The 15,381-nt window shown below is 35.6% G+C and overlaps 1 protein-coding gene across 2 annotated transcripts in view; it reads left to right on the top strand.

Annotated features, from left to right (window-relative positions):
- The window catches only part of PDE3B (phosphodiesterase 3B), a 178,401-nt gene that overhangs the window by 137,290 nt on the left and 25,730 nt on the right, over positions 1–15,381 (top strand). The window contains exons 6-11 of one of the 2 annotated variants that reach the window (XM_012095710.5): positions 4,125–4,326; positions 4,901–4,977; positions 10,213–10,367; positions 11,360–11,497; positions 13,822–13,933; positions 15,111–15,224. In XM_012095710.5, coding sequence (XP_011951100.2) covers positions 4,125–4,326; positions 4,901–4,977; positions 10,213–10,367; positions 11,360–11,497; positions 13,822–13,933; positions 15,111–15,224 — 798 coding nt within the window. The remainder of the gene's footprint in view (positions 1–4,124; positions 4,327–4,900; positions 4,978–10,212; positions 10,368–11,359; positions 11,498–13,821; positions 13,934–15,110; positions 15,225–15,381) is intronic. The other variant, XM_042233027.2, reaches the window with a different exon arrangement.

Below are 15,381 nucleotides of genomic sequence, written 5' to 3'. Positions count from 1 at the left end.
TCTATATACTAGCAATGAACAGTGCAAAACTGAAATTAAGAATTCCATTTAAAGTTAGCATCAAAGAGAATAAAATGCTTTGGGATAAATTTAGCAAAATAGTTCAAGACTTGTACACTGAAAACTATGAAACATTGGAATTAAAGACCCAAATATGATTTTGTTGTTGTTTGGTACTGCACAGCATGTGGGATCTTAGTTCCTCATCCAGAGACTTGAACCTGTGCCCCCAGCAGTGGAAGTGTGGAGTCCTGTCAGGGAATTCCCAGGAAGACCCAGATAAATGGAAAGATATCCCATATTCATGGATCAGAAGACTTGGTGGTGTTAAGAGGACAGTAGTCCTCAAATGGTTCTAAACTTAGTACAATCCTTAACAAAATCTGTGCTGGCTTCTTTGCAGAAATTTGACAAGCTGATCCTAAAATTCATGTCAGAATTCAAGGTACCCAGAGTAGCCAAAACAATCTTTAGTAAAAAAGAAAAAAAAAATCTAGAGATTCATTCACACTTGTAAATTTAAACTGCTACCAAGCTGTGGTTATCAAGACACTGATTGACAGTGATACTGGCATAAGGATATTCCAAATCAGTGGAATAGAATTGAGAGTCCAGAAATAAACCATTACATGGTCAACTGATTTTCAGCCAGCGTGCCACGGTAATCCAATGGGGAAGGAATAGTGTTTTTAATAAATGATGCTGGAACACCTGGATAGATACACATATGAAAAAGGGTGAATTTGAACCATACCTGTCATCATACTCAAAAATTAACCTAAAATGCTCATAAACTCAAATCTAAGTATGAAACCATAAAACTTGTAGAAGAAAACATAAGAGAAAATCTTTGTGACTTTGGATATTCTTAGATATGACGCCAGAAGTACAGTGCATGAATGAAAATTGATAATAGGAATTCATTAAAATGAAAAACATTTGCACTTCAAAAAACACCTAAAGAAAGTGAGAAGACAATCCATAAGATGGGAGAAAATATTTGCAAATTATAATTTGACTATGAACTTGTGTATTCACAATAGACAAAGATGTCTTCAGTTCAGTTCAGTCCTCAGGCATGTCTGACTCTTTGCAACCCCATTGGCTGCAGCATGCCAGGCTTCCCTGTCCATCACCAACTCTCGGAGCTTGCTCAAACTCATATCCATTGAGTCGGTGATGCCATCTAACCATCTCATCCTCTGTCGTCCCCTTCTCCTCCCTCCTTTGATCTTTCTCAGCATCAGGGTCTTTTCCAGTGAGTCAGTTCTTCGCATCAGGTGGCCAGAGTCTTACAGAAGACATCTTACAACTCAGTAATAAAAACACAAATGATCTCACTAAAAAATTGGTGAAAGATTTGAATAGATGTTTCTCCAGAGGAGTTATACCAGTGGCCCTTACCCATGAAAAGATACTCAGCATTATTAGTCATTAGGGAAATGCAAATCAAAACCACAATGAACCATGACTTCCACTATGGTGTCTATAATTCTCAAGGCAGTATAACAAGAATTGGAAAAATGTTCAAAAGTAGGAACACTCATATATCACTGATGGGAAAGTAAAATGCTACAGTTACTTTGGAAGACAATTTGGCAGTTCAGTACTTGAATAGAGAAATAAAATTGTGCTATATTCATACATACAATTTTATATGTCATTCAAAATGAGTGAACATGTGAAATATCTTTTAAAAATGTTGAGTAAAGTAAGCAAGGCATAAAAGCATTTATACTGCCTGATTCCATTTACAAAGTTCAAAGAAAGTGCAAAACTAATCTAAATTGTTAAGGAGATATATATGTGGTACAAATATAAAGAAAGACAAGAAAAACAGTACCATAACATCAAAGTAATGCTTTCCTTTAATGAAAGGACTGAGAATTAGATACTGGACATGGGTTTCTGATCTCTGGCCATGTTTTATATTTTAGCCTGAGTGGTGAGCATTCCTGTTATAACTTTTCTGTATGTTATATTTCACACTTTAAAAGGTTTAGAATAACAATGGTAAATCTGTATTGTAGAAAGTATTTCTTAGAGGTTGCTAAGGTGTTTCAGTACCATTTTGTCCTCTCCTCAAAAGCTTTTCTACATTATATCAAATTTCTACCCTAAAATTAGTTTATCCTTTATTCTTCTCAGCCTGTTTGTCAGAGTTTTGGACACTCACTAGGAGAATCCCAGGGACGGCGGAGCCTCGTGGGCTGCTGTCTATGGGGTCGCACAGAGTTGGACACGACTGAAGCGACTTAGCAGCAGCAGCAGCAGCAGTATAATTAAAGAAAAGAATGCTGAAAATTGGAACTTTAGTCTCCAGTTAATAACTAACATTATTTTGACAGGCAAGATAGTTCCCCTCTCTAGTCCTCAGTTTCTTCTTCTGAAACATTTAAGTGTTTGACCAGATGATTTATAAAAATCTTTTTTTCAGCCCTAACATGCTATGAAATTATAGGAGCCTCTAAACAGGTCAATTTGATAGAACAGCAGTGGCAGCCCTGCCTATGTGAAATGAAAATGCTGTTTAATTCACAGGATTATTATGAAGATTAAATAAAAGAACACACATTGTATTTGTCAGGGTTTTCCAGAAAAACAGAACTAACAGGATGTTTGTGTATGTGTATATACCCATACATATATATTGGAGAGGGGGACAGTGATTGACTGATCGATGGGGATTGGTTTGCCAGATTGCCAGGTCCAAAACGATTAGGGCAGGCTGCCAACCTGGAAATCGTAGCAGGAGTCAGTATTGCACTCTTGACTCTGAAGGCAATCTGGAAGCAAAATTCCTTCCTCTCTGGAGGGGCTCAGTTTTTTCTCTTAAGGCCTTCAACAAATTGAATGAGGCCAACCCACATAGCAATGGGTAATCTGCTTTATTCAGTCTAGTGATTTAGATGTTAGTCGCATCTGAAAAAAACCTTCACAGCAACATCTAGACTAGATTTTAACCAAACAACTGGGCATGATAGCCCAGCCAAGTTGACGCACAAAATTAACCATCACATACATCTGTAACTATGTCTGAAAATACCGTGGTACCTTAATAACTGTTATTTGCTTTCCTCTCTGATTCTCACTTTACTTGAATCTTTTTTTTGAAATAAAGTTTTAAATCTACCTATACCTCCCTAGATGCACCCTTAGTTCAAGGTACCTAGCAAAGGCTCTTGAATAAATGAGCAGGATTAGGGATGTATTTCTGAAGCACTTTTTCCCTCTTATTTTAGCACTCACTTAGCACTTGTTTGTATTTTCCACTAGCCTTTTTTAGGTTTGTTGAACACTGTAGGGATGGCATCTTTTTCTCCGTTGTGAAACCCAGGACATTTTCCAGCATATAATAGGCTCTCAAATACTTGTTAAATGAATGAATGAGCTGGAAAGATGTAGATTTTATTTAAGGGATCTGCTGTTGTGTTCATATAATTTTATCATATGCTCATATAATTTTATCATGCTCAGCTTGCTCAATGCTACTAAGAACTCTGTTTCCAAAATAAAAATGAATTTTATTGTATTAAAAAATACAGTAAAGATGGTAAAACAGATAATCAGGCTGGTAGGGACGAAAGATGAAGATTAACAGGGATTAGGAAAATCTGTGCCACTCATTATCGTGTACACACATTATTATCATTATTATGTACATTTTCCTCATACTCTTGGTATTTACTATTATGTGTCATCCTGCCACAGAGTGTTTATTCCATGGTCATTGATGATAATATAGTCTATATTCTGCCTGAATTCGTGGAATGTCTTGATGATAGAAGACATGTAGAAATGTAGTTTTATCATTTAATTGTAAATGCTTTGCATTCTTTAAAAAAGAAACCATCTGCCTGCAATGTGGGAGATCTGAGTTTGATCCCTGGGTGGGGAAGATCCCCTGGAGAAGGAAATGGCAACCCACTCCAGTATTCTTGCCTGGAGAATCCCATGGATGGAGGAGCCTGCTGGGCTACAGTCCACGGGGTTGAAAGAGTTGGACACGACTGAGCGACTTCACTTTTGCTTTCTTTAAAGAAGAACTTTATAAGTACCCAAACATAGACAATAAACAGATACATGCATACATAATATCTCTTTCTTCTCTTTCAATTTTTAAGGTGGTTTACCAAGCCTGAATTCAACCAGTCATGGACCAATGTCTGCTGGCTCTCCAACTAACCGATCACCTATAGAATTTCCTGATACTGCTGAATTTCTTACTAAACCACCTGTCATTTTACACAAATCTTTGAGCAGTACACCCAATTCACCAGATTGTTATCAGCAGTTTAGAAATTCTGATAGCAATTTATGTAACAGGTAAGTTTCCCAGATGTTTATGGTTTCAAAATATAGGTTATTTTAATAAAGTACTCCTAGTTTTCTAGTTCTGTATTATAACTAGATGATTAATACTATATCCTTTTCTTCATCTAGTAGTTTTTATTCTAAACAATTTTTTTTTTCATTTCACTGCTGTTATTCATTTCCCAGCTAAATGATCTCTATCTAAAGGGAAATATAATGGTATTTTATCCATCATAAGATATCAGTAAATGTATGAAAATTATTTTAGTATTAGTAATTTTATGCACTAATTTAGTACTTACTTACAGTAACCAGTTCATTTGATGTTCATTTTCATTTCTGCTCTTACAATGGTGTTTACCTCTAATCCCAGGGTTACTTTCAAAATATGCTACTTCCTTCACAGGGACAAAGATGTTTTCTAGGATAAGGCCTATTAAGTTTATAGAGAGATTGGAATATTAGGGTATTTTCCAGTTGGGATCTTACAGTTTAAAAAAAAAAAACATTTTCTGACTGTATTTAGATAAAAACAAAAATTGTCTCATTTGTCATATATACATATTTACCTGTTTTATTTTACAAGCTGTGGACATCAAATACTGAAATATGATTCAGCATCTGAACCAGAGTCTGGTACAGACTGCCACAGGGAAAAGTCAGGTGAGACTGCAAAAGTCATATGTCTTTAACTGTAAGAACAATCTTAACATTGCTTTTTAAAATGAATAAATGAGTTAAGATATCCATCTTTAAAACAAAGATTACAATGTTTCATCTACTTTACAGAGGAGTTATTAGCAAATTATAAATAATAAATGGTGAAAGTATTTTGAAGGGTAAAAATGTGCTGTATAAATTAACATAGTCTTATGTTACAGTTAGGCTTCATAAATAGTGAAATTATATTAACATTGAAATTTAAATTGCATTATGTAAGCTCAGAAGGGTTTGCATACATTTTAATAATTACACAAACAAGTTGTTTAAAACTTAGTTATATCATTCTGAAACGTACCCTCAAAAAAGGAATATTGTTGGTGATAAAATTATAGTTGTTTTATAATTTTAAAACACTGATGACTCAAGCATCCGGTAATAGTTAACTAGGTAACTCAGAGCAACATACCTCCTGAAGGTAGCTAGAAAAGTTACAAACTATTAGCAACAACAGTCTGCTTGAAGCCACTGAAGAACTAATGGGCTCCTCAGAATATCCAGTGTAAGACCTGGAGCAGAAGAGAGACTTAGGAAATGAGTCTCGAGTTTGGGGCTACCAAAAGGTGTTTGCTTCTTCCAGAGGGGCCAGTACTGATAGAACAAACAGTCCCTTTTGGTAGCTTCATGGGACAGCTTCTTGGGACTACGGAGATAAAGATTAGAGCTGAAAGTCTGCCGTGATAGGATTAACCTGGTAAACTCTGCAGTACTGCATCTTAAGAGTAAAGGTAAGCCAGAAATAGACAGGCCCTTTCAGGGGTTACAGGTGAACATCAGTCTCTTCACATACTTTAAAATTCACCCTTCCGTAGTGTACAGTGTAATAGTTTTGGGGGTTTACATTTTAAAAGATTAAAAAACAACAAGGAAGACCAATCCTTCACATACTTCTGAAAATAGGAGGGCAAACTTCCCAACTCATTCTATAAATAAAGCCAGAATTATTCTGACACCATAAGCAGACAAAAGCATCACAAGAAAAGACAACTAGAGACCAACATTGCCAATATCCTTAACAGAATACTAGCACACTGAATCTTGCAACATATAAAATGTCATATTCATGACATTGGTATTTATACCAGGAATGCAGGGGTGGTATAGCACTTGAAAATTAATTAATGTAATACGCCCCATAAAGAGGGGGGAGGAAATCACATGATAATTAGATAGACGCACAAAAAACATTTGACAAAATCCAACACTCTTTCATGATGAAAACACATAGTATTAGGAAAGTTCATCAGTCTGATTAAGGACATCTTTGAAAGAAAGACAAATTTAACATCATCCTTCCTGGAAACAGCTTGATGCTTTCCCACTAGGATCAAGAATAAAAGAAAGATTTTTGCTTTAAACACTTCTATTCAACATAGTACTGGAGGTTCTAGCCAGGAAAATTTCTAGAAAGATAAAAAGATTAGGAAATCCTGAAGGGAAATAAATAAAACTCTTCTTATTCACAGATCATTTGTTAAAAAATTCCAAAGAATACACACACACACACACACACACACACACACACACACACAGAGTCACAAGAGACAAACTCAGTGTACAAAATCAACTGTATTTCTATATACCAGAAATGAACCCTCATAAACTGAAATCAAGAAAACCTTTCTAGGACTTCCCTATTGGTCCAGTGGTCAAGAATCCACCTGCCAGTGAGGGGGTGTGTGTGTGTGTGGGGGGGCGGGTGTCTCCACCTGCCAGTGAGGGTGTGTATGTGTGTCCATCCACCTGCCAGTGAGGGTGTGTGTGTGTATGTGTGCGTGCTCAGTTGTGTCCAACTCTTTGCAACCCCATGGACTATAGCCCTACAGGCTCCTCTATCCATGGAATTTTCCAGGCAAGAATACTGGAGTGGGTTGCCATTTTCTCCTCCAGGGGATCCTCCCAACCCAGAGATCAAACCTGGGTCTCCTGTATTCCAGGCAGATTCTTTACAACTACACCACAGGAATTCCCTGGCCATTGAGGGGTACACAGGTTCAATGCCTGGTCCAGGAGGATTCCACATGCCACAGGAAAGCTAAGCCCATGCACCACAGCTACTGAAGCAAGAGAAGCCACTTCAATGAAAAGCTCATGTGCTGCAACTAGAGAGAGTACCCCCCACACTCCAAAACCAGAGGCACTTAGCAACGAAGAACCAACGCAGCCAAAAATAAATAAAATTACAAAAAACAATTCCACTTACAATAGTATCAAAAAGAATAAAGTTAGAATAAATTTAATACAAAAATAGATTTATAAACTGAAAACTATAAAAGATTGTTGAGAAAAATTAAAGTCTAAATAAATTGAGAGATGTTGCAATAGCAAACAGATTGGAAAAAACAGTACTTTCAACAGGGCTGTTCTTCCAAATTGATCTATAAATTCATCCGAATTCTGATCAAATTCCACAAGGCTTTTTTTTTTTTTTTTAAAGTAGAAGTCGACAAGTTGGTGTTAAAATTTACATGGAAATACAAGTGACCTAAAAGTCAAAACAACTGGGAGAAACAACAAATTTGGAGGACTGATACTACCTGATTTTAAAACTTATTTCCACTTTAAAAGATACCAATAACAAAATGAAAGACAAACCACAGATTGGGAGAAAAATTTGCAGTTATATATCTGATAAAGGTCTTATATCTGTGATAGATAACTTTTACAGCTCAATAGTAAGAATCAACTAATTCAATTAAAACACAAGCAAAAGATTTTTTATTATCTGTTGAAAGACTTTCGGTGAAGGATATGAAGGATATAGAGAATGGGTAGTAAATACATGAAAAAATGATTAATGTCATTAGGGAAATGCAAATTAATATTATACTGAGATACCAGTAAACTAGAATAGGCATAATCAAAAAGATAGACAATACCAAGTGTTGGCAAAAATGCAGAGAAATTGGAACCTTGTGCATTGCTGATGGAAATATAAAATGTTAAACCCTCTTCAGAAAACATTTTGACAGTTTCTTTAAAAGTTAGACATAGAGACTTCCCTGGTGGTCCAGTGGTTCACAGGTTTGCTCCCTGATTGGGAAACTAAGATACTGCATGCTGTGTGGCACAGCCAAAAAGAAACCAAAACACAAACAGAAAAATAAGACATAAATTTACCATATTACCCAGCACTAACAAGGATAAGAATTTACTCAAGAGAAAAAATAAGAGCACTCAAAGACAGGATTGTGTCTGCTTATGACATCTTTATTCATGATAGTGCTAAACTGGAAATGATCCAAATGTTCATCAACTTGTAACTGAATAAATAGTGTAGGATTCTAATTAATGAAAAAAGAACAAAGTTCTGATATAGGCTGCTATGTGGATAAGTTTTAAAACATTATTTTAAGTGAAGAAAACCAAACTAAAAAGATAATACTGTTTGATTCTATATATATGAAATTCTAGAAAATGCATATTTATAGCGACAATAATTGGAATAGCAGTTGCCTAAGAATAAGGGTTAACTGTAAATAGGCATGAGGATATTTTTTTAAGTCAACTTTAGTCGTGTCAACTCTTTGTGACCCCATGGACTGACTGTAGCCCACCAGGCTTCTCTGTCCATGGGGTTCTCCAGGCAAGAATACTAGAGTGGGTTGCCATGCCCTCCTCCAAGGGATCTTCCCGAACCCACATCTGTCTCCTGCATTGGCATGCGGGTTCTTTAACCACCTACCCCCACCTGGGAAACCCCTTTTGAGGTAATACGAATGTTCTAAAACTAGATTGTCATGTATAGAGAACACACTTTTGGTTGCCAAGAGGGAGGGGTTTGGGATAGAGATGAAGTGGGAGGCAGGGATTAGCAGATGTGCAAAGGATTCTCTATAGAATGGGTAAACAACAAGGTCCTGCTGTATAGCACAGAGAACGGTATTCAGTGTCTTATGGTAAACCATAATGGAAAAGAGGACCATGAAAGAGTGCAGGGCTTCCCTGGCAGGCCAGGGGTTCAGGACGCTGTACTTCCACTGCAGGGGCTGCAGATTCCATCCTTTTTGGAGGAACTAAAATCCTGTGTGCTGCTGGGCCAAAAAATTTTTTTTAATTTAAAAAATTAAGAAAGTAAAGAATATATATATATGAATAACAGTCACTGTGCTTTACAGCAGAAATTAACAAACCTTGGAAATCAACTGTACGTCAATAAATATGAATGAATAAATAAGCCTAGTTTTTCTGAAAGTCAACTCAAATGAGTACTCTGAAAAACACTGAAAAAAACCTTTTATTTAAAAAAAACCCTACATATTGAAAAATATATAAATCTGAAGTTTGTGGCTTGATAAATTTTCATACATCTAATATACATAATCAGCACCCAGATCAATAAAATATTACCAGCACCTCAGAAATTCTTCCCATGCCTGTTTCCAGAAATTGCTCCCCCAAAGATAATGTTTATCCTGTCTTTCAGTATTCCTGTGTATCAATTTTGATATGTTTTTTAACTTTTCATAAAGAGAATCACCTGTGTGTCTTTCTTCATTTGACATTGTATTTTTAAAAACTATATTGATGCTTATGATTATAGTTTATTCTTTTTGCTCTGCAGTGTTCAACTGTGTGAATACACTACAGTTTATTTATTTCACTGTTGATGGGTTTGGGGAAGGTTTCCTGTTTATCTATTACAAATAAAATGAGTATGAATATTTTTTTATATGAATGAATGCTATTAGCCACCAGTGCTGCATCCCATTTCCATGCAATTTGGGGAAAAGAACATTATTAACGACATTAGTAGAGAAATAATTCATGACATTGTTTTAATTTTTAGATGTGCCTTAATCTCATCCATAGTTATGACTTTGGAATTTTCATATCCAAAACTCAAATAATTTCAAGTATTAGAAATTGTTGACATGAAATTGGTTTTTAAAAAATTCCTATTGAGAGGGACTGACATATTCAGTTTCTCATTTTTACAGTGAATATTCACACATCTCTTTCATCCATGAGTAGCTATATCAGGTGAAACACTGCCTGAGCACAAGGTACCTACGCCAAATGGTCCCGCAAGATACAACTTAACTGTGTCAGTTTAGATTGAATGCCAGTATGGTTCAATTTATCTGAATATTTTTTTTACAAACTTTTCTTATAAAGTTGTTCATATAGTATGGACACGTTTTATTCTTGTTTATTACTTGATATATGTTTTGAAAGGTGACGAAGACAATACCATTTTCTCAAAAGCATCATTTAACCTTACCGAAGCTGTTCAACAAGAAGTGGAAACAGAGAGCAGAGACTGCCGAAAATTACTTTGCGAAGGTGATGATCACCTAAAAGCAGCCGCACGGAATGAAGAGCAACCAAATGTAAAAGACAAACTTTCAATATGATTATGTTAAGGTGAAACATATTATTAGTTAGTACTAAGTTTATTATTTTTTGCCCAGAACAAGGTTTTTAATACAATAATTTTCTTAAAGTTTTTACTGAAAAGTCGCTGTGACACCTGAAAGAAAAATTTCTTTAAATAAATGAGGGGTTTGGGATTAACATATACAGACTACTATATATAAAACAAACAACAAAGACCTAAAGTATAGCACAGGGAACTCGACTCAAAATTCTGTAATAACCTATATGAGGAAAGAACCTGAAAAAGAATAGATATATGTGTATGTATAACTGAATCACTTTGCCATACATCTGAAACTAACAGTGAAAATTAACTATATTCCAATATAAAATAAAAATGTAAAAAAAGGAAAACCTTGAATTAAAAAAAAATTACTTTAAAATTCATCATCCTAGAACTGAATGCATTCACTTTTAAATGAACACATTTCTTTAGTTTTATAGTCAATATATTATTTTCTATGCTGATGTTTTTATTATATATGTTAAACTGAGACAATAAAGTATGTGCAGTCATTAAAAACAATGAAAATACTAAATCATAGGATTTTTTTTTCTTAATTTTTTTTTTTCCAAAATTCAAGCTTTTTAGGGGAAAAAATCCATCCATTTCTTTTGAGACGTTATCCTAGTAACAAATGTCAGTATAAGGATCTAAGTTTCTCTCCGTTATCCTGTGATCTCTTGAACTTCCAAAATGAAAATGATAAATTTTAGATCTGTGTAGTCTTTTCAAAATAAAATATTTTTATTTATAAAAGTAGTATAATGACCAGCAAGTCTTTTGATGCCTAGAAGACATGTTTATATTTGAGAATAACCATTATAGAAAATAATTTTGACCATTTTTTATTCATTTTTAAGTGTTCTCATTTAGCTGTGGATATAACAATATTTATAAAAGGTAAGGTTAAGTTGGTTTGTTTTTTTCCCCCTACATATACAGATTGAACAAGAAGCATCACAGGATCTGATTTTAATAGAAGATTATGACTCATTAATAGAAAATATGAGTAACTGGAATTTTCAAATTTTTGAACTTGTAGAAAAGATGGGAGAGAAATCAGGAAGGATCCTCAGTCAGGTTTGTTTCATATCTCGACTGCTTTAATTTTTCCTTGAATCTTTATAAAAAGCAAACTTTAAAGATTATAATATTGGTTTATATATAAGTTCAACATTGTTCACTGAATTTTTTTTTTCAAAAATAAAGTTTTCAGCAGAAAATTTGAAAAGGGAAACCTATATATATAAAGCCATATATATATATAAGCACAATCTATTATTATAAGGTACTTATAGTTTATGTATATATGAAAAGTAGTTTATTTGCCCATAATAATGGGGTTTCATTTATACTAAAGAAGTAATAAAGGTTCACTTTTTATTGAATCTTAAGATATAAAAGGACATGAAAGGTGATCTAGTACTTTGGACTGAAACTTCAGTTCAGTTCAGTTCAGTCACTCAGTCGTGTCCAACTCTTTGTGACCCCATGAACCACAGCATGCCAGGCCTCCCTGTCCATCACCAACTCCTGGAGTCCACCCAAACTCATGTCCATTGAGTCAGTGGTGCCATCCAACCATCTCATCCTGTTGTCCCCTTCTCCTCCTGCCTTCAATCTTTCCTAACATCAGGGTCTTTTCAAATGAGTCAGCTCTTCGGATCAGGTGGCCAAAATATTGGAGTTTCAGCTTCAACATCAGTCCTTCCAATGAACACTCAGGACTGATCTCCTTTAGGATAGACTGGTTGGATCTCCTTGCAGTCCAAGGGACTCTCAAGAGTCTTCTCCAGCACCACAGTTCAAAAGCATCAAATCTTTGGTGCTCAGCTTTCTTTACAGTCCAACTCTCATATCCATACATGACCACTGGAAAAACCATAGCCTTGATGAGACAGAGCTTTGTTGACAAAGTAATGTTTCTGCTTTTTAATATGCTGTCTAGGTTGGTCATAACTTTCCTTCCAAGGAGTAAGCGTCTTTTAATTTCATGGCTGCAATCACCATCTGCAGTGATTTTGGAGCCCCAAAAATAAAGTCAGCCACTGTTTCCACTGTTTCCCCATCTATTTGCCAGTGAAGTGATGGGACCGGATGCCACGATCTTCGTTTTCTGAATGTTGAGCTTTAAGCCAACGTTTTCACTCTCCTCTTTCACTTTCATCAAGAGGCTCTTTAGTTCTTCTTTACTTTCTGCCATAAGGGTAGTGTCATCTGCGTGTCTGAGGTTATTGTTATTTTTCCTGGCATTCTTGATTCCAGCTTGTGTTTCATCCAGTCCAGTGTTTCTTAGGCTTCATCTTTTTCACCTGTCCTCCCTGTCTTGGTGGTTCAGACGGTAAAAGCATCTGCCTATAGTGCGGGAGACTCAGGTTCGATCCCTGGGTTGGGAAGATCCCCTGGAGAAGGAAATGGCAACCCACTCCAGTACTCTTGCCTGGAAAATCCCACGGACAGAGGAGCCTGGTAGGTTACAGTCCATGGGGTCGCAAAGAGTCAGACACGACTGAGTGACTTTAGTTTCACTTTCCCTGTGCTTTACCCAAGGCCAGGTGGTCCACTTCATGCTAGAACCATGGAAAAATACTTCCATTTTACCACCCAGACTCAAGGTTCTTCCTTATGGGTCCACACAACAGGGTCAGATTAATCTTCCTGAAATATCACTGTCATTAACTCCAAAGTATCTTACTCATGAAATGAGAAAACACAAGGATAAAATATGTGAAAAAAACATAATTTATCACATTGAGTTGGAGAAGGCAATGGCAAGCCACTCCAGTACTCTTGCCTAGAAAATCTCACGGACAGATGAGCCTGGTAGGCTGCAGTCCATGGGGTTGCTAAGAGTCGGACACGACTGAGCAACTTTACTTTCACTTTTCACTTTCATGTGTTGGAGAAGGAAATGGCAACCCACTCCAGTGTTCTTGCCTGGAGAATCCCAGGGACAGGGGAGCCTGGTGGGCTGCCATCTATGGGGTCGCACAGAGTTGGATACGACTGAAGCGACGCAGCAGCAGCAGCAGCAATAGCACGTTGAGTAATTTAGGGTCAGAAATGTGATAAATATATTGTTCTGACATCTCTTTAATGCCTAGGGCTATACTAGAATACAATTCATAAGCCCTTCAATAAATTATGACTGAAAAGCTGAAGGGAAGAGTAGAAAATTTTTAAAACTGGGACATGATATGGTAGTCATTCTCTGGTTTTCAAGGGCTTTGGGGTAGTATCTTCCTTCATGTTTTGGAAAGAAATCATTGTAGGGAAATTTTTAATATATTATTAAGTTAGAGACATGTACATGGTTAGCTTTGCCAATGCAAATCAAAAAACATACTCAACTAGAAACAGAAATTCTGATTTTTAAAGTGTACTTTCTTTTAATTGACATTTAGGTTGTGTATACCTTATTTCAAGACACTGGCTTATTGGAGATATTTAAAATTCCCACTCTACAATTTATGAACTACTTTCATGCTTTAGAAAATGGTTATCGAGACATTCCTTGTAAGTATTATATATTATTTAACTTGAAATAATACTGGTTTTGAAATTCCTTGTAAACTCCCTTTAGATGGTCCCTTAAAACACTTTTTAAATTGCATGTTTGGAAGAATTGAAAAATGGTAATTTAAAAAGAAAATCTACATCCTCCTACCCAGAGTTAACTGACTTGCTGTTAACATTTTGGTATATATCCTTCAAGACTTTTTCTTATACTTATTTTTTATGAAGTGAATCATACTATTAATACCTTATTTATAGTCTGCTTTTTCACATAATTATATAGTCTAAGCTTTCTGTGTTAATAATTATCTATATGAATACTTTATCATTTCAGATGTTTGGTAATATTGTCATGAGTTTCCTAAATTTCTTATTTTAAAATGTTTAAAATTTACCCACAGAATTTGTTTTTTTAATTGTGTCCTGACTTGTGGGATAATTTTTAATGGCAATTTGATCTTATGATAAAATAGAATTTTAATTTTATAGTAGGAAAAGATACAATTTTCATTCTACACTTAACCTCCAGGGGAACATTCTTTGGAGAAATAGCCAATTATTCTTAAATTGGCATGATTCATTTATAATAGTGATGCTTAATAATTTAATGTGCATTATATGTACTCTAATTATCACAAAGTATGTATTTTGAAAAGGGGCTGAATTTTACAAATGGAATAAGATGATATATAAAGTGTTCTTCAAGATCAGAGGAATGGGAAAAAGAAAGCCATGGTGAGGAGTCTTCACTGTCACGTCCAGTTAGGATATACTGGTTAAGATAAGAGTCTCTGGGAACTTCCCCGGCAGTCTAGTGGTTAGGACTCCATGCTTCCTCTGCAGGGGTCATGGGTTCCACCCCTGCTCCAGGAACTAGATCCTGCAAGCCAAATGGCATGGTCCAAAAACAAGCAAAAGTAACCTTAAGTAAGAACCCGGTTGTGGTGCCTTTTCTTTGATCCCTGTACTATGTTTTCATAGTATACGCAAAAGTTTTTAAAAGAGACATGAAGAAACTTGACAAAATAAGATGAAAAAAAAAACCTAATTGTTGGAAATTATTCTAAGCCATATGTTTTATTTAGGAAGATACAGTGAGACTAGAAAGCACTTTTTAAAATGTCCTATGTTTAAAATACAAAATGACCATTTTTATAACACATTTTGGTGACTTTAGATCACAATCGTATACATGCCACAGACGTCCTACATGCTGTTTGGTATCTGACAACACGGCCTATTCCTGGCCTGCAGCAGGTCCACAGTGATCATGGAGCAGGAAATGAAACAGGTACTCCCTTCCACTAATCTCTCCTTGAAGTATTTCATTAGGCATTGTAAATCAAACTATCTCGTTTCATTATCTCTGTCCTCTTAGCATTTTTATTAAGTCACCCTTGGTATATATAAAGTGAATGGGAAATTGCTCAGTCGTGTCTGACTCTGCG

The sequence above is a fragment of the Ovis aries genome, chromosome 15, assembly GCF_016772045.2.
Source record: "Ovis aries strain OAR_USU_Benz2616 breed Rambouillet chromosome 15, ARS-UI_Ramb_v3.0, whole genome shotgun sequence".
NCBI lineage: Eukaryota > Metazoa > Chordata > Mammalia > Artiodactyla > Bovidae > Ovis > Ovis aries.
Note: the sequence above shows the minus strand (reverse complement) of the source record. Positions and strands in the feature narration are given on the sequence as shown.